Source organism: Aquarana catesbeiana, linkage group LG08, assembly GCF_042186555.1.
Source record: "Aquarana catesbeiana isolate 2022-GZ linkage group LG08, ASM4218655v1, whole genome shotgun sequence".
Lineage (NCBI taxonomy): Eukaryota > Metazoa > Chordata > Amphibia > Anura > Ranidae > Aquarana > Aquarana catesbeiana.
This window is the reverse complement of record NC_133331.1, coordinates 60,014,277-60,041,225: the sequence shown is the minus strand read 5'-3', so window position 1 is coordinate 60,041,225 and position 26,949 is coordinate 60,014,277. Positions and strand designations below refer to the sequence as shown.

At 44.7% G+C, this 26,949-nt stretch overlaps 1 protein-coding gene across 2 annotated transcripts in view; it reads left to right on the top strand.

The window, feature by feature from the left end:
* PDCD4 (programmed cell death 4) overlaps positions 1–26,949 on the top strand; it is a 91,810-nt gene that overhangs the window by 27,276 nt on the left and 37,585 nt on the right. For both annotated transcript variants that reach the window (XM_073595895.1, XM_073595896.1), the window contains exons 3-5: positions 12,727–13,017; positions 17,893–17,987; positions 23,786–23,899. In XM_073595895.1, coding sequence (XP_073451996.1) covers positions 12,727–13,017; positions 17,893–17,987; positions 23,786–23,899 — 500 coding nt within the window. The remainder of the gene's footprint in view (positions 1–12,726; positions 13,018–17,892; positions 17,988–23,785; positions 23,900–26,949) is intronic.

Sequence of the window (26,949 nt, the reverse complement as noted above, 5' to 3'; positions counted from 1 at the left end):
TGTCAGGCTTCCCAAGATTCAGTGCGGAAACAATGATCATGCACGTGAACAAGCTGTGAATGAACAGCATAGTTGCCAACAGTCCCGATTTTCCCGGGACAATCCCGATTTTGGGACCCTTGTCCCGATTTAATTTTGTCCCGGGTGTTTTCCCGAATTTTTGGGGTTTGTCCCGAGAAAATCGTGAGTGTTTTTGTAAAAAACGGCAACGGCTCCACAAAAATGGCCGCCGTTGCCTCCACGAGTCAGTCACAAAGTTCCCCTTGTGTTCAGTGCAGGGGAGAGGGGCAGCCAATCCGCTTCTCTTTTCAGTGTACAAATAGAAAATTCTATTGTACACTGAAGCCTATTGGCTGGAGGGATTGGCAACCCCTCCCCGCTCTACAATGAAAACACAAGGAAGACGTGATCAGCCTCCACTGCCATCACCCTCCGCCCCCGTGTGTCCAACGGAGCTCTGAGGAATAGTGGGAGTGACGGGAGGGAAGAAGGGAGGCTTTCATCTGGCTGTTCAGGAGTTGTCTGACCTGTGAGTAGTGGCCTGTCAGTGTAGTGGGGGAGAAGAGAGATAGGGGGAGGGGGTGTACTCAGTGTATGGGAGGCTTGGAGCTTTCCCTGCAGTACACTTCTCAAAGGCTGAGGTCCAGCATGGATGGACTGGGGCTCCGCTGGCTGGGGACATTGATGGTCCTGGCTCCCCTCTTGCACACCATGTCACCACCATACCTGCACCCCTCTCCCCCCGTGTCACCACCATACCTGATTCCCCCCTCCCCCCTGTGTCACCACCATACCTGCACCCCCCTCTCCCCCCCTGTGTCACCACCATACCTGCACCCCTCTCCCCCCGTGTCACCACCATACCTGCACCCCCCTCCCCCCTGTGTCACCAACATACCTGCACCCCCCTCCCCCCTGTGTCACCACCATACCTGCACCCCCCTCTCCCCCCCCTATGTCACCACCATACCTGCACCCCCCTCTCCCCCCCTGTGTCACCAACATACCTGCACCCCCCTCTCCCCCCCCTGTGTCACCACCATACCTGCACCGCCCTCAGCCCCCCTGTGTCACCACCATACCTGCACCCCCCCTCTCCCCCCCGTGTCACCACCATACCTGCACCCCCCTCTCCCCCCCTGTGTCACCACCATACCTGCACCCCCCTCTCCCCCCCTGTGTCACCACCATACCTGCACCCCCCTCTCCCCCCCTGTGTCACCACCATACCTGCACCCCCCTCTCCCCCCCTGTGTCACCACCATACCTGCACCCCCCTCTCCCCCCCTGTGTCACCACCATACCTGCACCCCCCTGTGTCACCACCATACCTGCACCCCCCTCTCCCCCCTGTGTCACCAACATACCTGCACCCCCCTCTCCCCCCTGTGTCACCAACATACCTGCACCCCCTTCTCCCCCCTCTGCTGGGGGCACCTTATGTAAGGACAGACTCTGCTGGGGGAACCTGATGGCATCTGGTGGCAGGTGACGTGGCAGGTGACACGCTCAGGGGTCCCACTGATTCTGCATTATGGTGAGTTGAATGATTTCATTATTTATATTACAATGTAATAATAGTAATAATGCGCTTCAATCATCCTGACATTATAACAACCATGGTGCCGGGATGATTGAAGTGCTAAAGATACTCCAGGTGTTTGGAGTATCTTTATCTGCTGATTATTAAACTCTGGAATACACATTGCTATTATGGTGTGGGATCTGGGTCTGCTGTCCCTCCATCCCTCTACCCCCCTTTCCCTCTGCATCCCTCATTTATCTCAGACTCTAACCACACCCCATTTAGCCACGCCCATGTAAGCCACGGCCACTATTTCACGTAAACCACGCCCATTTTTTTGCGCGGCGCGCTTCGCGCGCCACATTTTTTCTTTTTCATATGACACGCCTACTAACGCATGCCCCGCCCCCTAATTATAGCCTGACTCCGCCTACAGCCAAAAAAAGTGTCCCGAATTTTTTTTTCCCAATGTTGGCAACTATGGAACAGCATTCACCGCATCCCGGAAATCAATGCTTGTGGACTTCACATGCTCAAAAGCAAGATGGAAACAGCCAGCATCACATTTTTTGAGTTATTCTTCAGTACGAAAACCGACAGAGGCGGAAATATTACACCCAAAACTGTGAGTATTATTTTGGGATTAGCAAAGTGTCTCAATGACCAAAAAAAAAAAAAAAATTGGTCGCAAGACTCCCGCTTTAACAGTGGCCAATGACAGTCCCCCCTCCTCCTGGAAACACTTTACCTATAAATGTTAGTACCCAGTTATATTCTGTACACTTAGGAAAGAATCCAGGCCTTTTTTTTTTTTTTTTTACCACTTCAGCTCCAGGAGGTTTTACCCCCTTCCTGACCATGCCATTTTTTGCGATATGGCACTGGGTTGCTAACTGACAATTGCGCAGTCGTGCGATACTGTGCCCAAACAAAATTTATGTCCCTTTTTTTTTTTTTTTTTTTTTTTTTTTTTGGTGGTATTTGATCATCTCTGCAGTTTTTATATTTGTGCTAGAAACAAAAAAAGGAGTGACCATTTTGAAAAAAAACAAAACATTTTTTACTTTCTGTTAAAAAATCAAATTTCCCAAGGCGTCTTTCAGGACAGCACCTGAGAGATAGCGACTCCACCCACCGGAAACAGGAAACACCTTCTTCCTCCAAACTTTAAAGGGAGGCGCCTCCCTACCATACCTCAGTTTTTGTGTTTCCTCCGGCCCGGAGGGAACATCTTTTTGAAGGGGAGTCAAGGTCTCTCAGATGCCTGGGAGACAGGGCTTCCTTTTCATTTTTTCCTCCTTTTGGAGACCCGCTGTCCTCCCGGCCTACCCAAGCCTTGGCAGCGGTAGCAATCGGGCTCCTCTTCCCCTCCTGGTGCTCGGGGAGAGCCGTAGACCCGGTGATCCGCGCGGTCATAGGAGCGGCGGTGCGCGTGCGCCGCCGCCATGTTTTTTTGGCCGGCAGGCGCGGCGGAAGTGACAAGGCGGGTCACTGGGTCAGCAGAAGCGTCATTTCCGGCGTGGATGCGAGAGGGGAGGAGGGAGGACAGGAACTGGCGCCTACTTCCGCTTCCGGTCCGGTGCAGATGCACTATGGGAGTCCGGAAGCGGCATATGAAGCCACAGGTGGAGAGCTGCACACCAGAGATGGAGGACTCAGCGTCTGCAGCGGTGGGGACAGGCACAGGCGCCAGTAAAGCTCAGGTAGGAGCAGCAGTTTAAGTCTGCCTTTCTTCCTTTTCCTGGGTTTGGTCTATTTTCTTTTTTCTTACCCCCTAGTGGCAAGGGGCCTGTCTGGGCACTGGAGGCTGACTGGTTTCTTCTTAGTGCACCTGTGGGTGATTCTTGTGTAGCTGAGACCGGGTCTCACTAAAAGGTCCCCTGGTTTTTTTCCCTTTTTTGTTTTTTCTCTCACAGGCTAAAAGCTCTGACCCAAAAAAGAGATGTCCTTCTTGCAGGGCCAAAATGGGAGAAAATTGGAAAAAAATCTTATGCAGTACATGCATCACTTCTTTAGTTAAGGAGGAATCCGCTTCGGTTTGTGATGATCTGGTTACCTCTGTAAAGAAGGAACTATACGCCACGATTCAGACCTTTCGTGACTCTTTAGTTAATCCAGCTGCTAGTCAGCCATCCACTTCTGAGGCTTCCCAGGGTTCTATTTCTTTCCCCATGGTAGAAGTTTTACCTGAAGGCCCCCCTATCAGGGAAGAGCAGTCCCCTACTCCTTCCGTTAAAGATTCGGAGGAGGAGGGTGAGGAAGCGGAGGTGGCTCCTTCCAAATTTAAGCTTTCCCTAGAGGAGGTAGACGGACTCCTTAAGGCTATCCATGTTACACTTGGCTTAAGTGAGGAAAAGAAGGAGTTATCTCTTCATGACCGCATGTATGCAGGGTTAAATGAGCCTAAGGGGCGAACATTTCCAGTTCATTCGGTCATTTCTGACGCCATTACTAAAGAATGGCAAGATCCAGAGAAAAAGCCCTTTTTTTCCAGAGCCCACAAAAGGCGCTTCCCTTTTGAGGAGGACCCTTCTGCGGTGTGGAATAAGGTGCCCAGGTTGGATGCGGCCTTTTCACAGGTCTCAAGATCCACAGACCTGTCTTTTGAAGACATGGGTGTTCTAAGGGATCCAATGGACAAACGCATGGATCTTTTGCTCAAAAGATCATGGCAATCAATCATGAGCAATTTAAAACCAGCAATGGCCACAACCTGTGTAGCCAGGAATCTGGAATACTGGGTGAACCAACTTAGATCTCATATAGTGGCAGATTCCCCCAAGCAGGAGATCTTAGATTCCTTTCCTACCCTGATTTCTGCGGTTGCTTATATTGCTGATGCTTCGGCTGAAGCTATCAGAATGTCAGCTAGGTCTGCAGCTTTAGCAAATGCTGCAAGAAGAGCTTTATGGCTAAAAACCTGGCCAGGTGATACAGCTTCAAAGAGTAAACTTTGTGGTATCCCCTTTTCAGGTGACCTTCTTTTTGGCCCAGATCTAGATAATATCCTAGACAGAACTGCCGATAAGAAGAAGTCCTTTCCGGTCAAAAAGAAAAAGCAGACCCCAAAACGTCTTTTTCGACCTCAAAAAACTCAGCAGCAACAGCAGGAAAGTAAGTTTCAGGGCAGGAGGAAAAATTGGTCTGCGCAAAAGGCGAAGGGCAAAGGTGGAATTCTCTTCCGTCCTCCTTCACAGGCCGAAAACTCACAATGACTCATCTCTGCGGGTCGGCGGAAGATTACGAGAGTTTCTTCCGCAGTGGTCAGTGATAACTACAAATCAGTTTATTCTGACCACTCTCTCGCAGGGTTATACTCTCGAGTTCTCCAGAAGCCCCCCAAGAAGGTTTCTGGTAACAAATGCTCCCCGAGATCCAATGAGGGCCCTGGCCATGAAATCCTCTCTGGAGGAACTAATGCAACAGGGTGTAGTAATCCCAGTGCCACCAGAGGAATGGCACGAGGGCTTCTATTCACATGTCTTCCTGGTAAAAAAACCAACAGGAAGATTTTGTTTAATTCTAAATTTAAAGCCACTAAACAGAGCCATCAAATACAGAAGGTTCAGGATGGACTCAATTTTCACCGCCAGAAATATTCTGACTCCAGGTTGTTTCATGGCGTCAGTGGATCTAAAGGATGCATACCTGCATATTCCAATCTCATCCCAGTCCCAGGGGTTTCTCAGGTTGGCGGTAAGGTTGGAAGGCAGAATTCAGCATCTGCAATTCAGAGCCCTACCCTTCGGGCTATCATCCGCACCCCGAATTTTTACCAAAGTAATGGCAGAGGCCCTAGCTCCGCTGCGTCTTCAGGGAATCGCAGTAATTCCTTACTTCGACGATCTGCTATTTTTCGCCCCCTCAAGAGAGGAGTTGAGGAGCAATTTAAGCAGAGCATGCAGCCATTTGGAGTCTCTAGGTTGGATCCTAAATCTCCAAAAATCTTCCCTGGAACCATCTCAGGAGATTCGGTTTCTAGGGTATATAATAAATTCGGTAAGCCAAAAAATTTTTCTTCCTTCAGAGAAGAAAGGAAAAATCCAGGATACAGTGTCTTTTTTTTTTGCAGACCAACCAGCAGCTAAGATTGGTCATGTCAGCCCTGGGGGTTCTGACTTCGTCAATGCCAGCTGTTCAGTGGGCAAGACTACACTTCAGACATCTGCAGGCTTTTCTTCTGAGATCTTGGGATCACAATTTAGAATCCCTAGACTCAGAGGTAAGAGTTCCAACCCAAGTGAAGAGGTCACTATGGTGGTGGAAAAGGCAGGATATCCTATCGGAGGGGTTAGTCTGGGCCTTTCCAATCGAAAAAAGGCTGACAACCGATGCCAGTTCCTGGGGTTGGGGAGCCCACCTAGAAAAAGGTTTCACTCAAGGAAACTGGTCCAGGAAAGAGGCGACCAAGTCCTCAAACTGGAGAAAGCTCAAGGCGATCGACTTGGCTCTGAAGTCATTTGCTCAGGGGCTTCAGGCCCAGCATGTTCAAATACTAACAGACAATGCCACGGCAGTGGCTTACATAAACAGGCAGGGAGGTACAAGGAGCAAATCGCTGCAAGTACTAGCCATGAGCATTCTCTGTTGGGCAGAAGGACACTGTCGTTATCAGCAGTCCATCTAAAGGGATCCCTGAACGGAGTGGCGGATTTCCTGAGCAGAAACCCCATTCGGGAAGCAGAATGGTCGCTGAACCCAGAGGTTTTCGCCATGATTGTCGAGAAGTGGGGGCTGCCAGAGGTGGACCTGTTCGCCTCAAAGGAGAATGCCTTGGTTCCGCAATTTTTTTCCCTAAGCAATCACGACGGGTCACTAGGAACAGATGCCTTGGCGTATCCATGGAGATTCCATCTCTGCTACGCTTTCCCCCCATTTCAGTTAATTCCCTTAGTATTAAGAAAAATTCAAAGGGAAACGGTACCGGTTGTCCTAATCACGCCCTTTTGGCCGAGAAGGGTTTGGTTTTCAACCGTTCTGAAAATGGCGGTCAGGCCTTATTGGCATCTGCCCCTCAGGCACGATTTACTATTTCAGGGACCAGTAAATCACCCAGAGGTAGCCACTTTGGCGCTCACTGCTTGGTATCTGAAGAGCAGCTCTTAAGGAGCAAAGGTTTTTCCAACCGGTTAATCTCAACGCTATTATCCAGTAGGAAAAGGGTGACTAGAAATATCTATTCCAAGGTCTGGAAGGTTTACAATACGTGGTGTAATTCATCTGACCAGGACCCAGGGAGTCTTGTTACCATTCTGGAATTTTTACAGGTTGGTGCTGACAAGGGACTAGCAGTTAGTACCTTGAAGGTACAGGTGGCTGCGCTAGCAGTGTTCCTAGAAAGATCTGTGGCCTCAGATCCATTGGTAACCAGATTTTTCAGATCCCTTACGAGATCCAGACCAGCACCACTTAAGTTGTTTCCCAAATGGGATCTGTCGATAGTCCTCCAGGCTCTAACAAGGAGTCCCTTTGAACCTTTGGAAGAAGCGCCACTCAGATATCTCACTTTTAAGTCTGTGTTTCTGATTGCCATGGTCTCTGCACGCAGGATCAGTGAGCTTAATGCTTTATCAGTTAAGGAACCCTATTTATCTATCTTCCCAGATAGGGTTATACTTAGAACAGATCAGAAATTCTTAGCAAAGGTAGCTTCAGTACAAAATCGTGTTCAGGACATTGTACTTCCGACCTTCTGCCCCAACCCAGTAGGGGAGAAGGAGACTTGTTTTCACATGTTGGATGTTAGAAGAGTTTTGTTATGTTACCTGGAAAGGACAAAGCTCTTTAGACGTTCAGATTCTCTGTTTGTGTTATTTTCAGGCAACAGGAAAGGTTGCCAGGCTTCTAAAATCTCTTTAGCAAGGTGGCTGAAGCTAGCCATTTCAGAGGCTTATTCGCATGCAGGCGTGTCTCCTCCTGCAGGAATTTCTGCACACTCAACAAGAGCATTAGCGGCCACTTGGGCAGAGAGAGCTGGTGCCACCCCTGAACAAATCTGCAAGGCGGCAACTTGGTCAAGTTTTCACACATTCGTGAAACATTACAGGCTGGACCTCACATCTGCTAATGATCAGGCGTTTGGCAGAAAGGTCCTGCAAGCTGTTGTCCCGCCCTAAGGGGGTAAGTCTCTGTTATCCTCTCAGGTGCTGTCCTGAAAGACGCCTTGGGAAAAACCAAGTTAGACTTACCGGTAACTTGTTTTCCAGAAGTCTTTCAGGACAGCAACATCCCGCCCTATTGTATTGTATATACTATGCTGTGACTAACGTATGTGTTTATGTGTTCCAGCCGGGGCCGGAGGTCTTCTCTACTACAACTGAGGTATGGTAGGGAGGCGCCTCCCTTTAAAGTTTGGAGGAAGAAGGTGTTTCCTGTTTCCGGTGGGTGGAGTCGCTATCTCTCAGGTGCTGTCCTGAAAGACTTCTGGAAAACAAGTTACCGGTAAGTCTAACTTGGTTTTTCTTCACCAGACACTAATACAGTGATCAGTGCTAAAAATATGCAGTCTTATACCCTGTACACACGGTCGGACATTGATCGGACATTCTGACAACAAAATCCATTAATTTGTTCCGACGGATGTTGGCTCAAACTTGTCTTGCATACACACGGTCACACAAAATTGTTGGAAAATCCGATCGTTCTGAACGCGGTGACGTAAAACACGTATGTCGGGACTATAAACGGGGCATTAGCTCTGTGGGGAACTGTACAAAGATTTGGTGGTCAGATTATAATGTGTATAGTAAGCCTTATAGAGCAATACTGATCTCTCTTTGTTTACTTGCACGTCTTATCATTTAAGAACATCTGAGCTTTCAGTACAGATCAGGTTATTCTGTTTTTCTGCAAAATAATGGGCTGTATATTTCAAGTTCATTAACCACTTGCTTACTGGGCTCCTGCCCAGACCAATTTTCAGCTTCCAATGCTCTCACTGTTTGAATGACGATTGCGCGGTCATGCTACACTGTACCCAAATTACATTTTTATCATTTTTTTTCACACAAATAGAGCTTTCTTTTGATGCTATTTAATCACCACTGGGGTTTTTATTTTTTGCTAAACAAACAAACAAAAAGAGATGGAAAATTTTGAAGAAACAAAAAAAAAGTTTCATAGTGTTATAAAATTTTGCAAACAGGTAATTTTTCTCCTTCATTGATATGCGCTGATGAGGCGGCACTGGTGGGCACAGAGAGGTGTTACTAATGAACACTGGTAGGTGACACTGATGGGCAGCACTGTTGATGAGGCACTGATTGGTGACATTGATGGGTGGCATTGGTAGGTGGCGCTGGTGGGCACTGTTAAGCGGCACTGTTATACACTGGTAGGTGGCACTGGCGGGCACAGATGAGCTGGCACTGCTCTCCTTAATCGGGACTGATTTCCCTCTGACAGCCGCCGGTGATCAGCTTTTTTCCTTTTTCTCCTCGCGCTATCAGCGTGAGGAGAAAAAAAATAGCAGATTACCGGCTCTGTTTACATCACGTGATCAGCTGTCACATGGTAAGGGGTCGGGATCGACCCCTTATTCTGATCTGTGATCCAGCGAGTCTCATAGACTAGCTGAACACAGAGCGCACCGTGTGTGCCCTGCAGGGGGCATGCAGGCCGGTCGAGCACAGGAGGACGTCTATTGACGCTCTCCCGGCAAAGTAGGTCTGTGCTGTAGCCGTCATTCGGCTATAGCACGGATCTGAAGCGGTTAAAGAGACCCTGCAGCCAGACCATTTTTAGCTAAAAATTAAATATTGCTATAAAATGGGTGCATTAAATTGTTTTTTGTTATATTTACCTTGTGTAAGCATCCAAAGACCCTGAGACTGCTTCTGAGCTTTTCCATCTTGGATGTGTAGACAGCAACCTCAGCAGATCCTATGCTGTCACTTAACCACTTCAGCCCCAGACTATTTGGCTGGCAAAAGACCAGAGCACTTTTTGCGATTCGGCACTGCATCGCTTTAACTGACAATTGCGGGGTCCTACGATGTGGCTCCCAAACAAAATTGACGTCCTTTTTTTCCCACAATTAGAGCTTTCTTTTGGTGGTATTTGATCACCTATGCAGTTATTTTTTTGCGCTATAAACAAAAAAAATAGCAACAATTTTGAAAAAAAACGCATTATTTTTTACTTTTTGCTATAATAAATATCCCCCAAAAATATATATTTATATAAAAAAATTTTTTTTTCCCTCCGTTTAGGCCGATACGTATTCTTCTACATATTTTTGGTAAGCGTTTGATTGGTTTGCGCAAAAGTTATAGTGTCTACAAAATAGGGGTAGTTTTATGGCATTTTTATTAATTTTCTTTTTTTACTAGTATTGGTGGCGATCTTTTTTTTTTTTTTTTTTTTTTTATCGTGACTGCGACATTATATGGGACACATCGGACACTTTTGGCACTTTTTTGGTACCATTTACATTTATACAGCGATCAGTGCGATTTTAAAAAAGCATTGTTTACTGTGTAAATGTGACTGGCAGTGAAGGGGTCAACCACTAGGGGGCAGCGAAGGGGGTTAAGTGTGTCCTAGATTCTAACTGTGGGGGGGGAGGGGCCTTGTGTGACACGACACTGATCACTGCTCCCGATTACAGGGAGCAGTGATCGGTGTCACTAGGCAGAACGGGAAAATGCTTGTTTACATTGTTTGTTTCCACGGTTTTACATGCAATTTTTAAAGGTGATGACTGGGTCTTTAATTGCACTTTTAGGCAGCCTCTCCCATTTTTTTTTTTTTTTTATACCCTGCTTGCCTTAAATAAGCTTACTGAAGTCTACCTGACCTTGCAAATCTTCTCTTCCTTGCACCACATTTCTTGTGCATGCAGGACCCAAACTCTATTAATATCAGTTGAAAACTCAGTATTACAAAGAACTGTGAGAACAGGTTTACCCGACAGCATGGCCCAGAAGGAATCTACTTCTCCTACACTTCCCTGCTACTGCAGCCAACACCCATGCATGTTTTTACTTTCATACAAATAAAAACTTGCTCAGGGCTCTAAACTTCTCATTTGTATGACAATTGAACACTTTGATAAGAATATTGATTTTTAATCCTGAAAACGATTGGTTCCCCCTTACAGTCTTATGCCAGTAGACATTGCCAGTAATCTATACCTTTTTGTGTTTTGTGATTGCTATAATGCTAAATCACCAGGTAAACTGCTAATTACACAGCTGGAAAGAAAGTAAGGAAGCTGTTTTCCCTGTCAAAGGATGTGTATTTCTGTCAATCAAGTCCTGAGAATTGCACAGCTCTGTTATACAGCCATGTGGTGACTAGAAAAAAAAAATACAATGGTGAAAAATGCATCCTTCTGTTCATTCAGCTCTCTCCCCTTATGAATGTGCTCTTGGTCAACACATTTGCATGCAGCTTATCTGCTCTCAATCCTGCCCCTCCCTCTCCTAGTGTGAGTGTTGCTCTGTAGGAGATTTTGAAAAGGCTGAAATACACATTCAGGTACTTGCTCTCCTCTCATTAAGGCCAGGTTCACACTGATGCAAATTGGATTTCTCCACATCCAATTCGCATGACAGGAGAGTGTGACCGACTCTCAATGGAGCTGGTTCATACTTCTCCAGGGCGGCACGGGGCGCATAGCAGAAGGGTCCTGTGCGTCTTTGGCTCCATTTCAGATCTGAATTCAGGCAAAGATTCGGACCTGATCCGTCCCTGAAATGGAGAACAGGGATGCACCAGACCCCTTCTGTGAGCCGCATCTGAAGACAGTGTGAACTCAGCCTAAGGCTGCATTCACATCTGAGCGTTGCGTTTTTTTTTTTGAGCGTTCGTGCATTTTTGACCATTTGTGTACAGTGCTTCTAAAGCGTTTTTGAGCTTTGGAGTTTTTTTTTAAATAGCCAATAGAGAAAAATATCATCTGTTTTCATTATTTTTTGCTATGTTTTTCATTGTTGTTTATTTATTATTAATAATGATATTATTATTATTTGTAAGGGTTTATTTCCATTTAATTATTGCATTTGAGCAAAAGAAACTTGTGATAAAATGCTCAAATTGAGCATTCCCATGCATTTCTACGGAACAAAATAAATACACCAATTTGCCCAACTCGAGCTACAAATAAAGCTGCAGAACCTTTTTGAGCTTCAGGTGACTTGTAGTGGAGGTATGAACCATCTTCATAGAGAAGAATTTTTTGCACGCTTGCGCGTGCAAAACACTGCATGTGATTTGCACAAGAATCGCACCGCATTCTTGTGCACATCGCATGCGATGTCTGTGCGGTGCAATTTGAGCCTTTTTTTTTTTTTTTTTTCCCCCTCACCTGAATTACTCACACCCAATTGTTCACACCTATGTGATGCGATTCTGGTAATCGCACTGCGTTTTTCAGAGTGTCATTAATCTAACATTGACACCCACAGCAGATTACATGGACGCTGTGCAATTACTTTGGAGTACGATGCAATGTGGGGAAACACAGCGAATCTTGTGCGTTTCCCTCATTGCATTTGTGTGAACCAAGGCTATGGCTCAAGTTACAAAATGCTGAGGTGTGAATTGGGCCTTGCTCATGAAGCGTGCATGGTAATGCAAACACGTAGGTTTGAATGGGCCCATAAACGTCCTATTGTCTGTAACACTAAGCTGCAGCGCCTAGGTTTGAACACATAGGATAGAATGGGATTTATACATGTTATGCATTTTCATGCAGCAAAATGCAAGAGTTGTGTTGCATCAACAGGGATAATGAAAGATAGATCCTAGAGCTGCATTCATTTGTGTATTGTATAACTGCCTGGAGTTCAGCTTTTAAGGTGTTTCTAAAATGAAAACACTTTTTTTGTTATGAATAGAGTAGGATAAGATTAAAACCCGTGTTAGGGGTTTTGCCTCTCTGTAACCCATTGGGGAGATTTTCCTTCACTTCCTGTCTTGTAGACCAAACAGGAAGCGACCTTGAATCCCTCCAAAGGGAGGGAGGCCCTTGCTCAGACAATTGTCACTGGAACAAGTGCCCCCATTGGAAGATTTCCCCTTTATTTCTGTTCCAGTGACAACTCAGAATCTTGAATTGTTCTACATCTCAGAGGTCACTTTTCCAGACAAAAGGGGGCAGCAATATAAACCTGACAGTTTATAACCCCTCCATCATAAACAAAAAATGTCATTTAGATCCTCCTTTTAAGTTCCATTAACATTTTCCATTTCCCCAGACGCCGAGAACCTGAATGATTCCCTGTTTGATGGAGATGAAGAGAACACTGGAGCAGAGCAAATCAGGAATGAAGTAAATGGAAACTATCCAGCCTCTTCAATTAACGAGGCTAAACTTCATGCCAAAGCCAAGAGACGACTGCGCAAAAATTCTTCACGAGACTCTGGGAGAGGGGACTCTGTCAGCGATAATGGGGAAAACGCCAGGGGGGTCCTACCCACCAGTCCAAAAATCAAGCTTATGGACCGCAAATCACGGACCGGAAAAGGGAGGGGGCTGCCAAAGAAAGGTTTGTCAAGCACCGTCCCTTGTTTATCTTTATCATTTTATATAACCGGATTTATTTACTATAAACATAAATAGTGTAGCGCTAAATATATAAACCTCTGTGTGACAATTAATATTCAAAAAGGGGAAAAAAATTAATCAACAGTGAAGTGAAGAGTAAGCCCTAGTGAAGTGAAGAGTAATCTTAACTTATCTCTGGATTACATATTTGTGAAAAATATCTAGTGTAACATCATATAAAACCTTCATATATCAGTGAAGATAAAAAGAATACAATTAAAAAATCACAAAAATGACGTGAAAAACTTAAAGTGTCCACATTCGAAAGAAATATGAATATAGCTTAAGAAATAATATTATTTAGAAAATGTCCAAATTTAGGGGGTGTAGCCACCAGATGGATCTAGAGATGTTCTAATCCCAATGATATATCATGCAAATAAGGCGGATTCCATCCAATACAAATGATCCATAAGTGTCTCCTCCATATAAATCTGATCAACACAAAAGATAAGGTACTCTTACCAACTTTGGTGGACTCACAGGCCGTTGGCGGTGAGTCAGAAAGGCTTGCACTGTCTCAGATTGGAGGACAGTATGGGGGCAGATCATATGCTGGTGAACCTCTTCCTCCAACCGGGGTACACGGATCCCACCCGAATGGACCGCACGATCTCCGTTTTGGTCAATCACATTGTGTTTGAGCAATTTCTCCTGAGCTTATAGTTCTCCGACGTCTCCCCCACCGGGTCCCGACAAGAGTCCCCGGCCGTCCACCACGTCAACAGGGGAAAAGGGGGGGTTAATCGTCCATGCGTGTCTTACAAGGAGTCACACCAAGTGGATATTTCCCAAAACTGGGGAGGAGCGTAGGGGCAAGCGAGCGAGATCTGTCTCCAGAGTATAAGTCAGTTGATCAGTCTGATGAAACAGTAGGAACTAAAAGCCATCAGACTGATCAACTGACTTATACTCTGGAGACAGGTCTCGCTCGCTTGCCCCTACGCTCCTCCCCAGTTTTGGGAAATATCCACTTGGTGTGACTCCTTGTAAGACACGCATGGACGATTAACCCCCCCTTTTCCCCTGTTGACGTGGTGGACGGCCGGGGACTCTTGTCGGGACCCGGTGGGGGAGACGTCGGAGAACTATAAGCTCAGGAGAAATTGCTCAAACACAATGTGATTGACCAAAACGGAGATCGTGCGGTCCATTCGGGTGGGATCCGTGTACCCCGGTTGGAGGAAGAGGTTCACCAGCATATGATCTGCCCCCATACTGTCCTCCAATCTGAGACAGTGCAAGCCTTTCTGACTCACCGCCAACGGCCTGTGAGTCCACCAAAGTTGGTAAGAGTACCTTATCTTTTGTGTTGATCAGATTTATATGGAGGAGACACTTATGGATCATTTGTATTGGATGGAATCCGCCTTATTTGCATGATATATCATTGGGATTAGAACATCTCTAGATCCATCTGGTGGCTACACCCCCTAAATTTGGACATTTTCTAAATAATATTATTTCTTAAGCTATATTCATATTTCTTTCGAATGTGGACACTTTAAGTTTTTCACGTCATTTTTGTGATTTTTTAATTGTATTCTTTTTATCTTCACTGATATATGAAGGTTTTATATGATGTTACACTAGATATTTTTCACAAATATGTAATCCAGAGATAAGTTAAGATTACTCTTCACTTCACTAGGGATTACTCTTCACTTCACTGTTGATTAATTTTTTTCCCTTTTTGAATATTAATTGTCACACAGAGGTTTATATATTTAGCGCTACACTATTTATGTTTATACACTTTGCACAATTTGGTCTTATTGGAGTGTTGGCTGCTATTTTACATTTTCTGACTGGCGCGGTATTCCCTACCCTTCTTTGTGCGGATTTATTTACTTCCTACGCCATCATCAGAAAGCAATGTTTTGGCAGCTTTGTAAAACTTTTTTTTTTTTGTTTTTTCGTGTCTGCAGTAAACAATAGATGTTTGTGATCTTTTGTGCTGGTCAGTGTGAGTGATGTTTACATTGTAAGTGTTAACCTTTGACATTTGCTGAAGTCACGTTATACCATGCACAATGATTGCGCTGATCAACCTGAATATTTCTGCTCAGAAGGATCAGTGTAGCACAACCCTTGGATATCCAGGGTAGCTGGATAAGCATACACAATTGACCCCCCCCCCCCCACCCCCACCCCCAGGGACCCTCCTGGGGACTCAAGCGTGACAGCTGGGCAAGAGACTACAGTGCCTTGCAAAAGTATTCACCCCTCTTGGCTTTTTACCTATTTTGTTACATTACAGCCTTTAGTTGAATGGTTTTTTTTATCTCAATTATATGTGATGGATCAGAACACAATAGTGTAGGTTGGTGAAGTAAAATTAGATAAATATGTACATAAAACTATTTTTCGAAAATAAAAAACTGATAATTGGCATGTGTGTATGTATTCACCCCCTTTGTTATGAAGCCCATTAAAAGCTCTGGTGCAACCAATTGCCTTCTGAAGTCACATAATTAGTGAAATGATGTCCACCTGTGTCCAATCTAAGTGTCACATGATCTGTCATTACATATACACACCTTTTTGGAAAGGCCCCAGAGGCTGCAACACCTAAGCAAGAGGCACCACTAACCAAACACTGCCATGAAGACCAAGGAACTCTCCAAACAAGTAACGGACAATGTTGTAGAGAAGTACAAGTCAGGGTTAGGTTATAAAAAAAAATATCCAAATCTTTGATGATCCCTAGGAGCACCATCACATCTATCATAACCAAATGGAAAGGACATGGCACAACAGCCAACCTGTCAACGGCCACACACCAAAACTCACGGACCGGGTAAGGAGGGCATTAATCAGAGAGGCAGCACAGAGACCTAAGGTAACCCCGGAGGAGCTGCAGAGTTCCACAGCAGAGACTGGAGTATCTGTACATAGGACGACAATAAGCTGTACGCTCCATAGAGTTGGGCTTTATGGCAGAGTGGCCAGAAGAAAGCCATTACTTTCAGCAAAAAACAAAATGGCACGTTTTGAGTTTGCGAAAAGACATGGAAGACTCCCAAAATGTGTGGAGGAAGGTGCTCAGGTCTGATGAGACTAAAATTGAACTTTTTGGCCATCAAACAAAATGCTATGTCTGGCGCAAACCAAACACATCACCCAAAGAACACCATCCCCACAGTGAAACATGTGGTGGCAGCATCATGCTGTGGGGATGTTTTTCAGCAGTCAGGACTGGGAAACTGGTCGGAGTTGATGGAGAGATGGATGGTGCTAAATACAGGGATATTCTTGAGCAAAAATCACTAGTCAAAGCCCAGACCTCAATCCAATAGAAAAATCTGTGGTCAGACTTAAAGTTTGCTGTTCACAAGCGCAAAACAATCCAACTTGAAGGAGCAGAGCAGTTTTGCAAGGAGGAATGGACAAAAATCCCAGTGGTAAGATGTGGCAAGCTCATAGAGACTTATCCAAAGCGACTTGGAGCTGTGATAGCCGCAAAAGGTGGCTCTACAAAGTATTGACTTTAGGGGGGTGAATAGTTATGCACATTGACTTTTTCTGTTATTTTGTGCTATTTTTGTTTGCGTCACAATAAAAAAAACAAAAAAAAAACATCTTCAAAGTTGTGGGCATGTTCTGTAAATTAAATGATGCAAATCCTCAAACAATCCATGTTAATTCCAGGTTGTGAGGCAACAAAACACGAAAAATGCCAAGGGGGTGAATACTTTTGCAAGGCACTGTACATTTGCATGGGTTACTAGTGTCGGTGCGAATGACAGTGGCAGGAATCTGCTGATTCCTGCAGCTGTTTCAGCTGCCTGTGAGCGGCTAGCTGCAGCTGCTGAGCCCTGTACTATTTTAATGACAGTTCGCCAGCAGCTATTTGTGCATGTCCTCGGGTTGTCAATTACATGTGGTGATTGCTGTGCAAAGTGCATCCAGCAGCAATCCCTGCAGGTCATTGCTGGCTGGGCGGACAGCCTCGGATAGCTGTGGCTGCTGCCAACCAATCCATTGAAGTGTACAAGGCTCAGCAGCCACAGCTAGCAGCTCACAGGTGGCTGAAACAGCAACAGGCATTGGCATTTCTGGCGCTGTTATTCGCACTGGCTCTAGTCACCCATGTGAATGTAGCCTTACAGTTGTTTTGAGAGAGGTGCCTGTCTGGCTTGCTTAGCCCATACACCACAACCCAGGGATTTAACTTGATTCAGTTCTTTGAACCTCATTGTTGCTGTTTGAACTGTGACCAGGTGCCTCTGTGTGCACTCAGCTCAGCCCAGTAGAGACCCCTGTTGCAGAGTCTATTGACCTCTGTAGTAATAGTAGCACTACTAGGGTGTACATTCGTGTTTGCTTTTTAGCTGAGCGCTGTGAAGATCATCATTTGTAAGTGCAGCGGGGGGACTTAGGCAGTTTCTCCATCTCTTTTGCCACCCTTTATTGTGATGTTGTCAAGCCACTGCTGGATTCTATAAGAATCTGTTAGGACCCGCAGATAGTCAATGGCAAGTGTCTTCATCAGCAGGCAGTGACCTGGGCATCTGGAGAAGGCCCCTTGTACAGTGCAGTCTAGGAGAAAGAAGACTGGGGGACCTAGTAGTTCACGTAACCTCAGGTTCAGGTAAGTATTTGGGGAAGAATTTCATTTTTTGTTTCATCCGCAGGGAGATTAGCTAGAGTGGGATGCGATGGGTACATTTTAGTGGGTCACTGGCTGAAGGTACATTTTAAATAAGGCCTTAAGATGCAAAAAGATGTCACTGCAACATTTTAAAAGGTTAACAAATCATTGCTGTAACTTTGTCCTGTGTGTGTGTGTGTGTTATTTTTTTTTTCCCCTTAGGTGGAGCTGGTGGCAAAGGGGTATGGGGGACACCAGGGCAAGTTTATGATGTAGAAGAAGTTGATGTCAGAGATCCAAATTACGAAGAAGACCAGGTAAGCTCTGGCATCTTCAAATGTAAAAAAACAAATTATAAAACTAAACTAGTTGGGTGGAGGCCATATTTATCACCCATACAGTCTGGGGCCATGACCCTGCACACCTGTCGTTTGTGTGTGGGTTTTTTTTTTTTTTTTTTTTGTTATACACTTAACATGGATGTAAACCCTCCCCTTTACCCAGTGAAGTGAACAGCCTCAGATGATACACAGGGATGAAACCAATCTCCCTACATAAGTTTTTACATGTATATCTGCTGTCTTCGGCTTTATATATATATATACTTTAGAAAGTGCAGATTGTGTTACAGATTTTCTCTTCCTGTTCAGCACTGAGAGTCAATTATTGACATACAGCCAAGACATCTGATTGGAGGAAAGGCACACACCCCCTGGCAAAGGAAGTACTGTGCAGAGCTGTGCTGTGAGAAGTCATGCTTTCTGCTGATCTATTTATAGCAACCTCCCATGACACAAACTTCAGCTGCTTTTATTGCCATCTTGGAGAACTTGTCAGAAGTTATCAGGCTGATAATAGAGCTACAGAACAGAAGAAACACTGGGGACTCAGTGCTTTGAAGAGGGATAAGAAAACACTACAGATGTATATGCCCAGCTCAAATTTCATGAATCGGGTTTACATCCCCTTTAACCACTTGCCGACCACTGCACGCCGATGTACGTCCTAACTTTGCCAGCGGATATCGTTGTTATGGCAGCAGCTAGCTGCCATAACTTCGGTATCCCAGTTTTTGTGCGGCAGTCGGCTACAAGATAAAAGTGGTCTTTGCGGTGGATTCGCCGCAAGATCACTTTTATCGGTGGCAGGAGAGGGCCCCCCCTCCCGCCGCGATCTGGTGCCCTCCACCGCTTACCGGAGCCGTCGGTAGCGGCGGAGGCCATCACGTCTGTCCCCCTTGCTGTGCCTGGAGACGAGTGAGGGGAAGATGGCGCCCACTTGTCTCCATGACACTGCAGGGCGGAAGCGACATCAAAACGTCACTTCCGCCCATACGTCTTAAAGGCATATTTTTTTCAACGTCATTTTTTTTTTTTAAATGACTTTTTTTTTTTTTTTTTTTTTTATTGCATTTTAGTGTAAATATGAGATCTGAGGTCTTTTTGACCCCAGATCTCATATTTAAGAGGACCTGTCATGCTTTTTTCTATTACATTCCTTGATGTTTACATTCCTTGTAATAGGAATAAAAGTGACAACATTATTATTTTTTTTTTTTTTTTTAACAGTGTAAAAATAAATAAAATCATATAAAATAAATAAGAAAAAAATGAAGAAAATTTTTTTAAAAACGCCCCTTCCCGACGAGCTAGCGCGCAGAAGCAAACTCATACGTGAGTAGTGCCCGCATATGAAAACGGTGGTCAAACCACACATGTGAGGTATCACCGCGATCGTTAGAGTGAGAGCAATAATTCTAGCCCTAGACCTCCTCTGTAACTCAAAACATGCAACCTGTAGAATTTTTTAAACGTGGCCTATGGAGATTTTTGAGGGTAAAAGTTTGACGCCATTCCATGAGCGGGCGCAATTTTGAAGCGTGACATGTTTGGTATCAATTTACTCGGCGTAACATTATTTTTCACAATATAAAAATTGGGCTAACTTTTTACTGTTGTCTTTTATATATTTTTTTTTTTTCCAAAAAAAGCGCGCTTGTAAGACCACTGCGCAAATATGGTGTGAAAAAAAAGCAATGACCGCCATTTTATTCTCTAGGGTGTTAGAAAAAAAAAACAATATATAATGTTTGGGGGTTCTAGGTAATTTTCTAGCAAAAAAAAAACTGTTTTAAACATGTAAACACTAAAATCCAAAACGAGGCTGGTCCTTAAGTGGTTAATCTGAAAATCTTAGAGCCCTTGCACACTGGGGCGGTTTGCAGGCGCTATTGCGCTAATAATAGCGCCTGCAAACCGCCCCGAAAGTGCCGCTGCTGTGTATCCAGTGTGCAAGCCCCGAGGGCTTGCACACTGGAGCGATGCGCTGGCAGGACGGTAAAAAAAGTCCTGCCAGCAGCATCTTCGGAGCGGTGAAGGAGCGGTATGTATACCGCTCCCTTACCGCTCCTGCCCATTGAAATCAATGGGACGGCGCGGCTATACCGCCGGCAAAGCGCCTCTTTAGAGGCGCTTTGCGGTGGTATTTAACCCTTTCTCGGCCGCTAGCGGGGGGTAAAACCGCCCCGCTAGCGGCCGCATACCGACGGTAAAACGCCGCTGATAATAGCGGCGTTTTACCGCCGACGCCGCCCCCCGCCCCAGTGTGCAAGGGCTCTTACACACCAAATAGTGCAAGATGATTCTACTATCTATGCAGTCATCCTGTTCCTATGCAAATACTGACTTTCTGAAAGTCTTCATTTGTATGCACTCAGGCACATTTCACACCTTTCCTCCACCCCATGACAATTGTTGAGCTTATCTATAGGTCACTGAGGCCTATAGTGAAGGTTCCACCCACTACTCTGCTGAAAAAAGGCTTGTTCACGAAACTAAAATAGGTCAGGTTCAAATAATATAGCTATAAAAATGCAGAGAAGTGACTCCTATACCTTCCTTTTAGAAAACCTATAATGCACTTTGACAGTTTCGATAGTGTACCCTGTATTAACTGTTTCTTTGTGAAATAAAGATTTCATATTAATAGCTAAAGCAAAAGATATGACTTCAGTCTAAAAACGTATCAATTGAAAAGAAAATAGATTAAACATGTTAAAAAGTTTACTGTAAAAACACACGAGGGCAAAAAAAATAGTGCCATAACCATTTATTAAAAACAGTCATACAAAAGAAGATAAAATAAGGCTTCACAAACACATCTCCACAGGTGGGACGGGTATCCTCATCAATGCCACGTGGTGGAGAAGCTTGCGTGTTTTTGGGGGACAGGCCCCCATTCTCAGAGCTAACCCAGCCATGCAGTGAGTCACTATTTAAGTGTTCGCACAGCCAAGACAAACCCCACTCAACAAGCACAAGGGTGGGGTTGTCTCTGACTAGTGACAGCTTCCTCAATGACAAAAAAAACCTGCAATGCACATCAATACAAAAATTGTGTTTGTGTGCATTTTACAGGGCCTCTGCTTTTAAAAATATACGAACATATAAAAAAAAAGGCCACCTGCAAGGCAATGTTATAATGTGCTAGTATGCATCGCATGCTAGCACATTATGAAATACTTACCTTAGAATGTCACCACTGACACAGCTTCTATCCTCACCCGGTCTTCCTTCTGGGTTCGTGGGCTCTGGCTGTATGAATTGCCGGGGCCTCAATGGCGTCACTCGTGCTTGGGAGGCCCAGGCAAGGCACGGAGTTCTGAAGGTATGGCATGGCTTCAGAGTGCATTCACCGGTGAGGTCACCGGCTGCATCCTGTGTGACTATCTCCTAAACACTGCAAGTTTAGGAGATATTCACTGTAGCTACAGGTAAGCCCTTATTATAGGTTTACCTGTAGGTGCAAGTGCAAAATGGGACTTTACTACCACTTTAAATATAAAAAAAACTGCGGAAAGTTTTGAAGACTCCTTGTATAATTATTCGTGGTTTCTAAGGAGTTTTCTCGCAGAAAAAAAAAATTGTTTTGGTTTTAATCGTGTCTGGAATGATAAAACAACATACTGCCCCTGAAGAGGTTAAACAACGGTTTCCTAACGAATGTGGTTTGAAAACTTCTGCTCTGCTGCTGTTTGGGAGAATAAAAAAAACAGAAATGAAACTACATGTTCCCCCTACTTTGATTTTGCAAGAAAAATTCTCGTAAAGGTAACTGGGGGTGCCAGATGTAACCAAAAAAAAAAAAGCTCTTACATGTCATTCAATGGCGAATGTTTCAAAGGCATCAAAAAAGAGATCTATTTTAACAAATGTAAATTTTATCAAAAAGAAACTAGAAACTGAGCAGTCAGCGTACCTTGTGGCATTGTTGCAGAACATGGCCTATAAGAAAACCGCTGACAAAACCACTTTCTGTACAGATGCACATGAGAGAGAGGTAGAGAAGGAAGCGCCACCTGAGTGTAGTATTAACAAATGATGTTTAATGACACCAGGTAAAAACATAAAAGGCTCATCTCTATAGGTATGTGGTCCTCGGTGTTCCCTCTGATCCTATGGTGGTGACGCTGCAGGGATGCTGGGCTGTAGAGGGTGGATTACCAGACGGGAGCTCCTTCTGTGGCCATCAGGAAGAGACTAGGGGCCGGTGTGGAGCGTGTGTGACTTCACAGGTCGTCCGTCCGCTGGTTCGGTATCCAGGGGAGGTATCGTCCAGGGAGGAGGGCTTGCAGGGAGGTTGAGAGAAGGCTCACAGGTCGTCCGTCCGCTTCCAGGTTCGGTATCCACGGGAGGCATCGTCCAGGGAGGGGGGCTTGCAGGGAGGTTGAGAGAAGGCTCATAGGTCGTCCGTCCGCTTCCGGGTTCGGTATCCAGGGGAGGGATCGTCCAGGGAGGAAGGCTTGCAGGGAAGTTGAAAGAAGGCTCACAGGTCGTCCGTCCGCTTCCGGGTTCGGTATCCTGGGGAGGGATTGTCCAGGGAGGTTGAGAGAAGGCTCACAGGTCGTCCGTCCGCTTCCGGGTTCGGTATCCATGGGAGGCCTCGTCCAGGGAGGGGGGCTTGCAGGGAGGTTGAGAGAAGGCTCATAGGTCGTCCGTCCGCTTCCGGGTTCGGTATCCAGGGGAGGGATTGTCCAGGGAGGTTGAGAGAAGGCTCACAGGTCGTCCGTCCGCTTCCGGGTTTGGTATCCATCATCCAGGGAGGAAGGCTTGCAGGGAGGTTGAGAGAAGGCTCACAGGTCTTCCGTCCGCTTCTGGGTTCGGTATCCACGGGAGGCATTGTCCAGGGAGGAGGGCTTGCAGGGAGGTTGTACAGATGCACATAACAGCGGTTGGTTTGTCCTTTGGACATCACATACAAAATACAATACAAAGCAAAGAGGATGCTGTGAGTTCAAAAAAAGGGTTTTAGTCCTGTCACCCTATCAGATGCAATCACTATTCAGGCGTTCAGACAGCTGCTGGTACTGTGGCTGTCTACATACATTAGCCCACAGGGTAAGATACCCTGATCAATGCTGTTTAGCGTGGATGAGTGGAATCAGTTGCTTTCTAAATCAAAGTGGGAATTGCTAGCCTTATATAGCTTGCTAATAATATGTGGAACATGAGGCAGTAAGAATAAGCCAAATCATACATGTACATTGTAACTGCATTATACAAATGATGCATACATGACATGCAAAGTTACAATAGGCAGAGCAGTCAAAGAGGTTACAGGGTCCCTTCCCAAAGTTTTGGGGTAATGGTGTATGCCGTTCTCAAGGGAGACCTGCTCTGCTAGTGGTAATTTCTTTGCACTCTTTCATGGTATTACTTCATGTTTGTACCATTTGTGTAGGCAATCGTACCTGTGCTTTGGTTTATTGTTATTTGCCTTTTGTTCTATACAAACTAGCAAGCTGTACAAGGTAACATTTGTTTACCCTTCATATGAAATTTGCATTGTACTGATATAAGGTGTGCTGATTCTTTGTGACCTGTTTTTGTTTACCTCGTACGTCTGAACAGGACTGCTTGTGTGGCTGTTTTTTTCTTTTGCCCATTTGTTGTGTGTTGCAGATCCCTGTGCCAGTTGAAGTGCTGAAGGGATTGAGCTTTTGTATTATTTCATGTTTAATAGTTCAGCACTCTGAGAGAAAAGGCAGGGTACTGCTTTGTTTGCTCTGCTGCGTTTGCTGATTATGCATTTTTTCCCCTCCTGTGAATTTTTATAGGAGAGCTGTGTTTACGAGACGACCGTACTTCCTCTGGATGAAAACGCGTTCGAAAAGTCTGTCACACCCATCATGCAGGAGTATTTTGAACACGGCGACACCAATGAAGTTGCAGTACGTTACCCTAGTTTTTATTTTAAGTTATGGGTATTACAGGGCCACTGAATAAAATGTCATAGTGAATTTCTGTTACATGTTTACGGAGCAAAGGGATCAGTATTGCAAAAGCTACTGTATTCTAATAACTGCATGAGATTAAAGTGGTATTAAACCCAAGGCCAAAAATGGAATATGTTGCATGCAGCTCACTAATCATTAGATGTTATGGCTGCATTTGTTTTCTTTTAGCCTTTTTTTTTTTTTTTTTTATTCCCCCTCCCTATTTTTCACCTGGTTATCTGGCCAGTAACACACCTCTATTAGAGCGCCCCCACTCTGGATAATTGAGCACAGGGGGCACAGCAGCATTGTTAGTCTGGGGAAGGCGGGTGTTAAATGTACTAGCAGATTTAAATACACTAACAGATTGACGCTGAGCTCCAGCTCACACTTTATAATCAGTTACAGCAACAGTTTTTTTTTTTTTTTTTTCCCTTTTTGGGATAAAGGCTTTATATGAATTAAAACTGATCATTGTGAGCACCCCTGTCAGTGTTAAATGGTTTGCAGACATCACAGCTACGAATTGGTAAGATGCAATATAAGGTTTGCTTTTGGGTTTAATACCGCTTTAAAGTGTAAGTAAACCCATAATGAGAGCTGGCAAATATTGTATGTGTTTATGAACAATAGTTATCTATGTGCCCATTCTTACTATTATTATTTTGTCCGAAATTACCTGGTGATCCCCTGCCAGTAGCTTCTAAATTTCTTCCTTATGAAAACAAAGAAGACCTGTGTACCTTCTGGTTCCTCTTCATTGAGCCATCCTGTGCTTCGTGCAGTGTTCATGTACTGGATGCTGTATGGATGGCAAACACACCTCCTGACCCGTCTCAAGTTGAATATTGACAACCAGTTCTGCATTGCTGTGAATTCAGCAGGAGTAAACAGAGCTCCCAGGACGTGTGATGTTGGTGCAAGTAGAGTTGTTTGGAGGCTGTGCCCACAGAATGGTCACTTGACCATTCAGAAACAATTTATAAAAATAAAAAAAAGTATATTTTGCTATCCCCCCTATTTTCAGCTACACAGCGTGCTTGAGCTTTAGTTATACATTGCAGTAATTCATTTAACCACTTGCCAACCGCCCTATAGCAGATTTACTGCTAAAGGACGGCCGATCTGTGCAGAATCACGTACAGGTACTCGCTTGACAACCAGGTTCCGTTCCAATTGGTCGTTAAACGAGCAGCCACAAGTAATCAATATTTTAAGCATTCTTAACTACTGTACTGTATTGTGAATAAAAAGTCTAAACCCAACTCCAGCTCAATAACGTTGTTTTAATTTGCATAAGTACAGAACACAAATGAAAATTCTGTACTGTACAATATAATGATTGATATATATATAGCGCCGTTCATGTCGGGAGAGCTGTCGAGAGTAGTCGTTAAACGAGGAGTATCTGTATATACACGCGATCCTGCACTTCCGGGTAGGGGGTGAGTTCTGCTTCTGCTGTGATTTGTTACAGCAGAAGCCGATCAGTGGGTGTCGGCCAATGGATTTCCTCCAGCACCCGCTGATCACCGAGGAGACACACTGAATTGAGCTCTGCATATGTAAACCATGCAGAGTTCTGTCCTGTCAGTGGGGATGTGCTGGATTTTGTTTCCCTGAAAAGCAGGGAATAAAATCCTGCACGCCCCTTAGTAAAAGCAGCACACTGTCGAAAAAAACACTGGTTAGTCACACATTTAAGCCTTTGATCAACAAGACAAAACAGAATGGCATATGAAAGGGGACCGAAACGCACGTAAAACAACTAAGAGTCTATAAAGTCCAGGAAGTATACGTATGCAGAATTAGTGGCAGCTCCCTTGAGTGAAGCAGTCTCTGGAAGAGCAAATAGGAGAAAAGCAAGGTGCGCTAAAAATGAAGTGCAGCAGAGGATGCAACAAATTGTATATTTAATTAAATCAGCCAAATGGCTACTCACACTTTTTTATAAAGATCAATAGACATTATAACCGTATAATACTGTAGTCACTCAAGCGGGTCCCCGGTAGATGACACGAGAGGAACAACCGGCCGGACATCCGTCTTGTCGTCTCTGAACCAGCATGAAACACACTCGCATCGGAAGTGATGTCAGAACATGGAGATAAAGTTTCAAAACGTCTGCTTCTTCGTCAGATCTAAATGGCTAGTGATCACTAGCCATTTAGATCTGACGAAGAAGCGGATGCTTTGAAACTTTATCTCCATGTTCTGGCGCCACTTCCGATGCGACTCTGAGTCCCGGGACCCGCTGAGTGACCACAGTACTATACTGTTATAAGCCTATTGATCTTTATAAAAGTGCAAGTAGGCAATAGGCTTATTTAATGAAATATACCATTCGATGCATGCTCTGCTGCACTTAGTTTTTGTCGCACCTTGCTTTTCTCCTATTAACCCTTTGATCACCCTTACCTAAACATTGCTGCATGTGTGTGTTTTGTTTTTGTTTTTTTGTTTTTTTTGTTTTTTTTAATTTTCAACATACTAGAAGCATGACACGTGTCAAGTAATACAAAAAATAAAAAACACAAAACCTAAGAGTTATACATCAGCACAAGTGGCCAGCATGTCCTAATGGATATCGAGGATCTATGTCAGGGTAAGGGCCCACAACAGCTTCATAAAAAGAATTAGTATTTTCCCATAATAATATCATATGTAACTGACTACAGTATCCAGATATATAATCAACCCTTCACAGATGGAACTCACAATTTATACTAACTTATACCAAACCCAATCACATCATAACATAGGGGTTGATTTACTATAGGCAAATCCACTCTGCACTGCCAGTGCACTTGGAAGCGCAGTAGATCTGAAGGGAAGATCTGAAATGAGGGGAAGCTCTGCTGATTTTATCATCTAGTCATGTGCAAGCTAAAATGCTGTTTTTTATTTTCCTTGCATGTCCCCCTCAGATCTAAAGCAACTGCACTTCCAGAGTGGATTTGCCTTTCGTAAATAACCCCCATAGTGTTGATAACAAAGAGAGACAG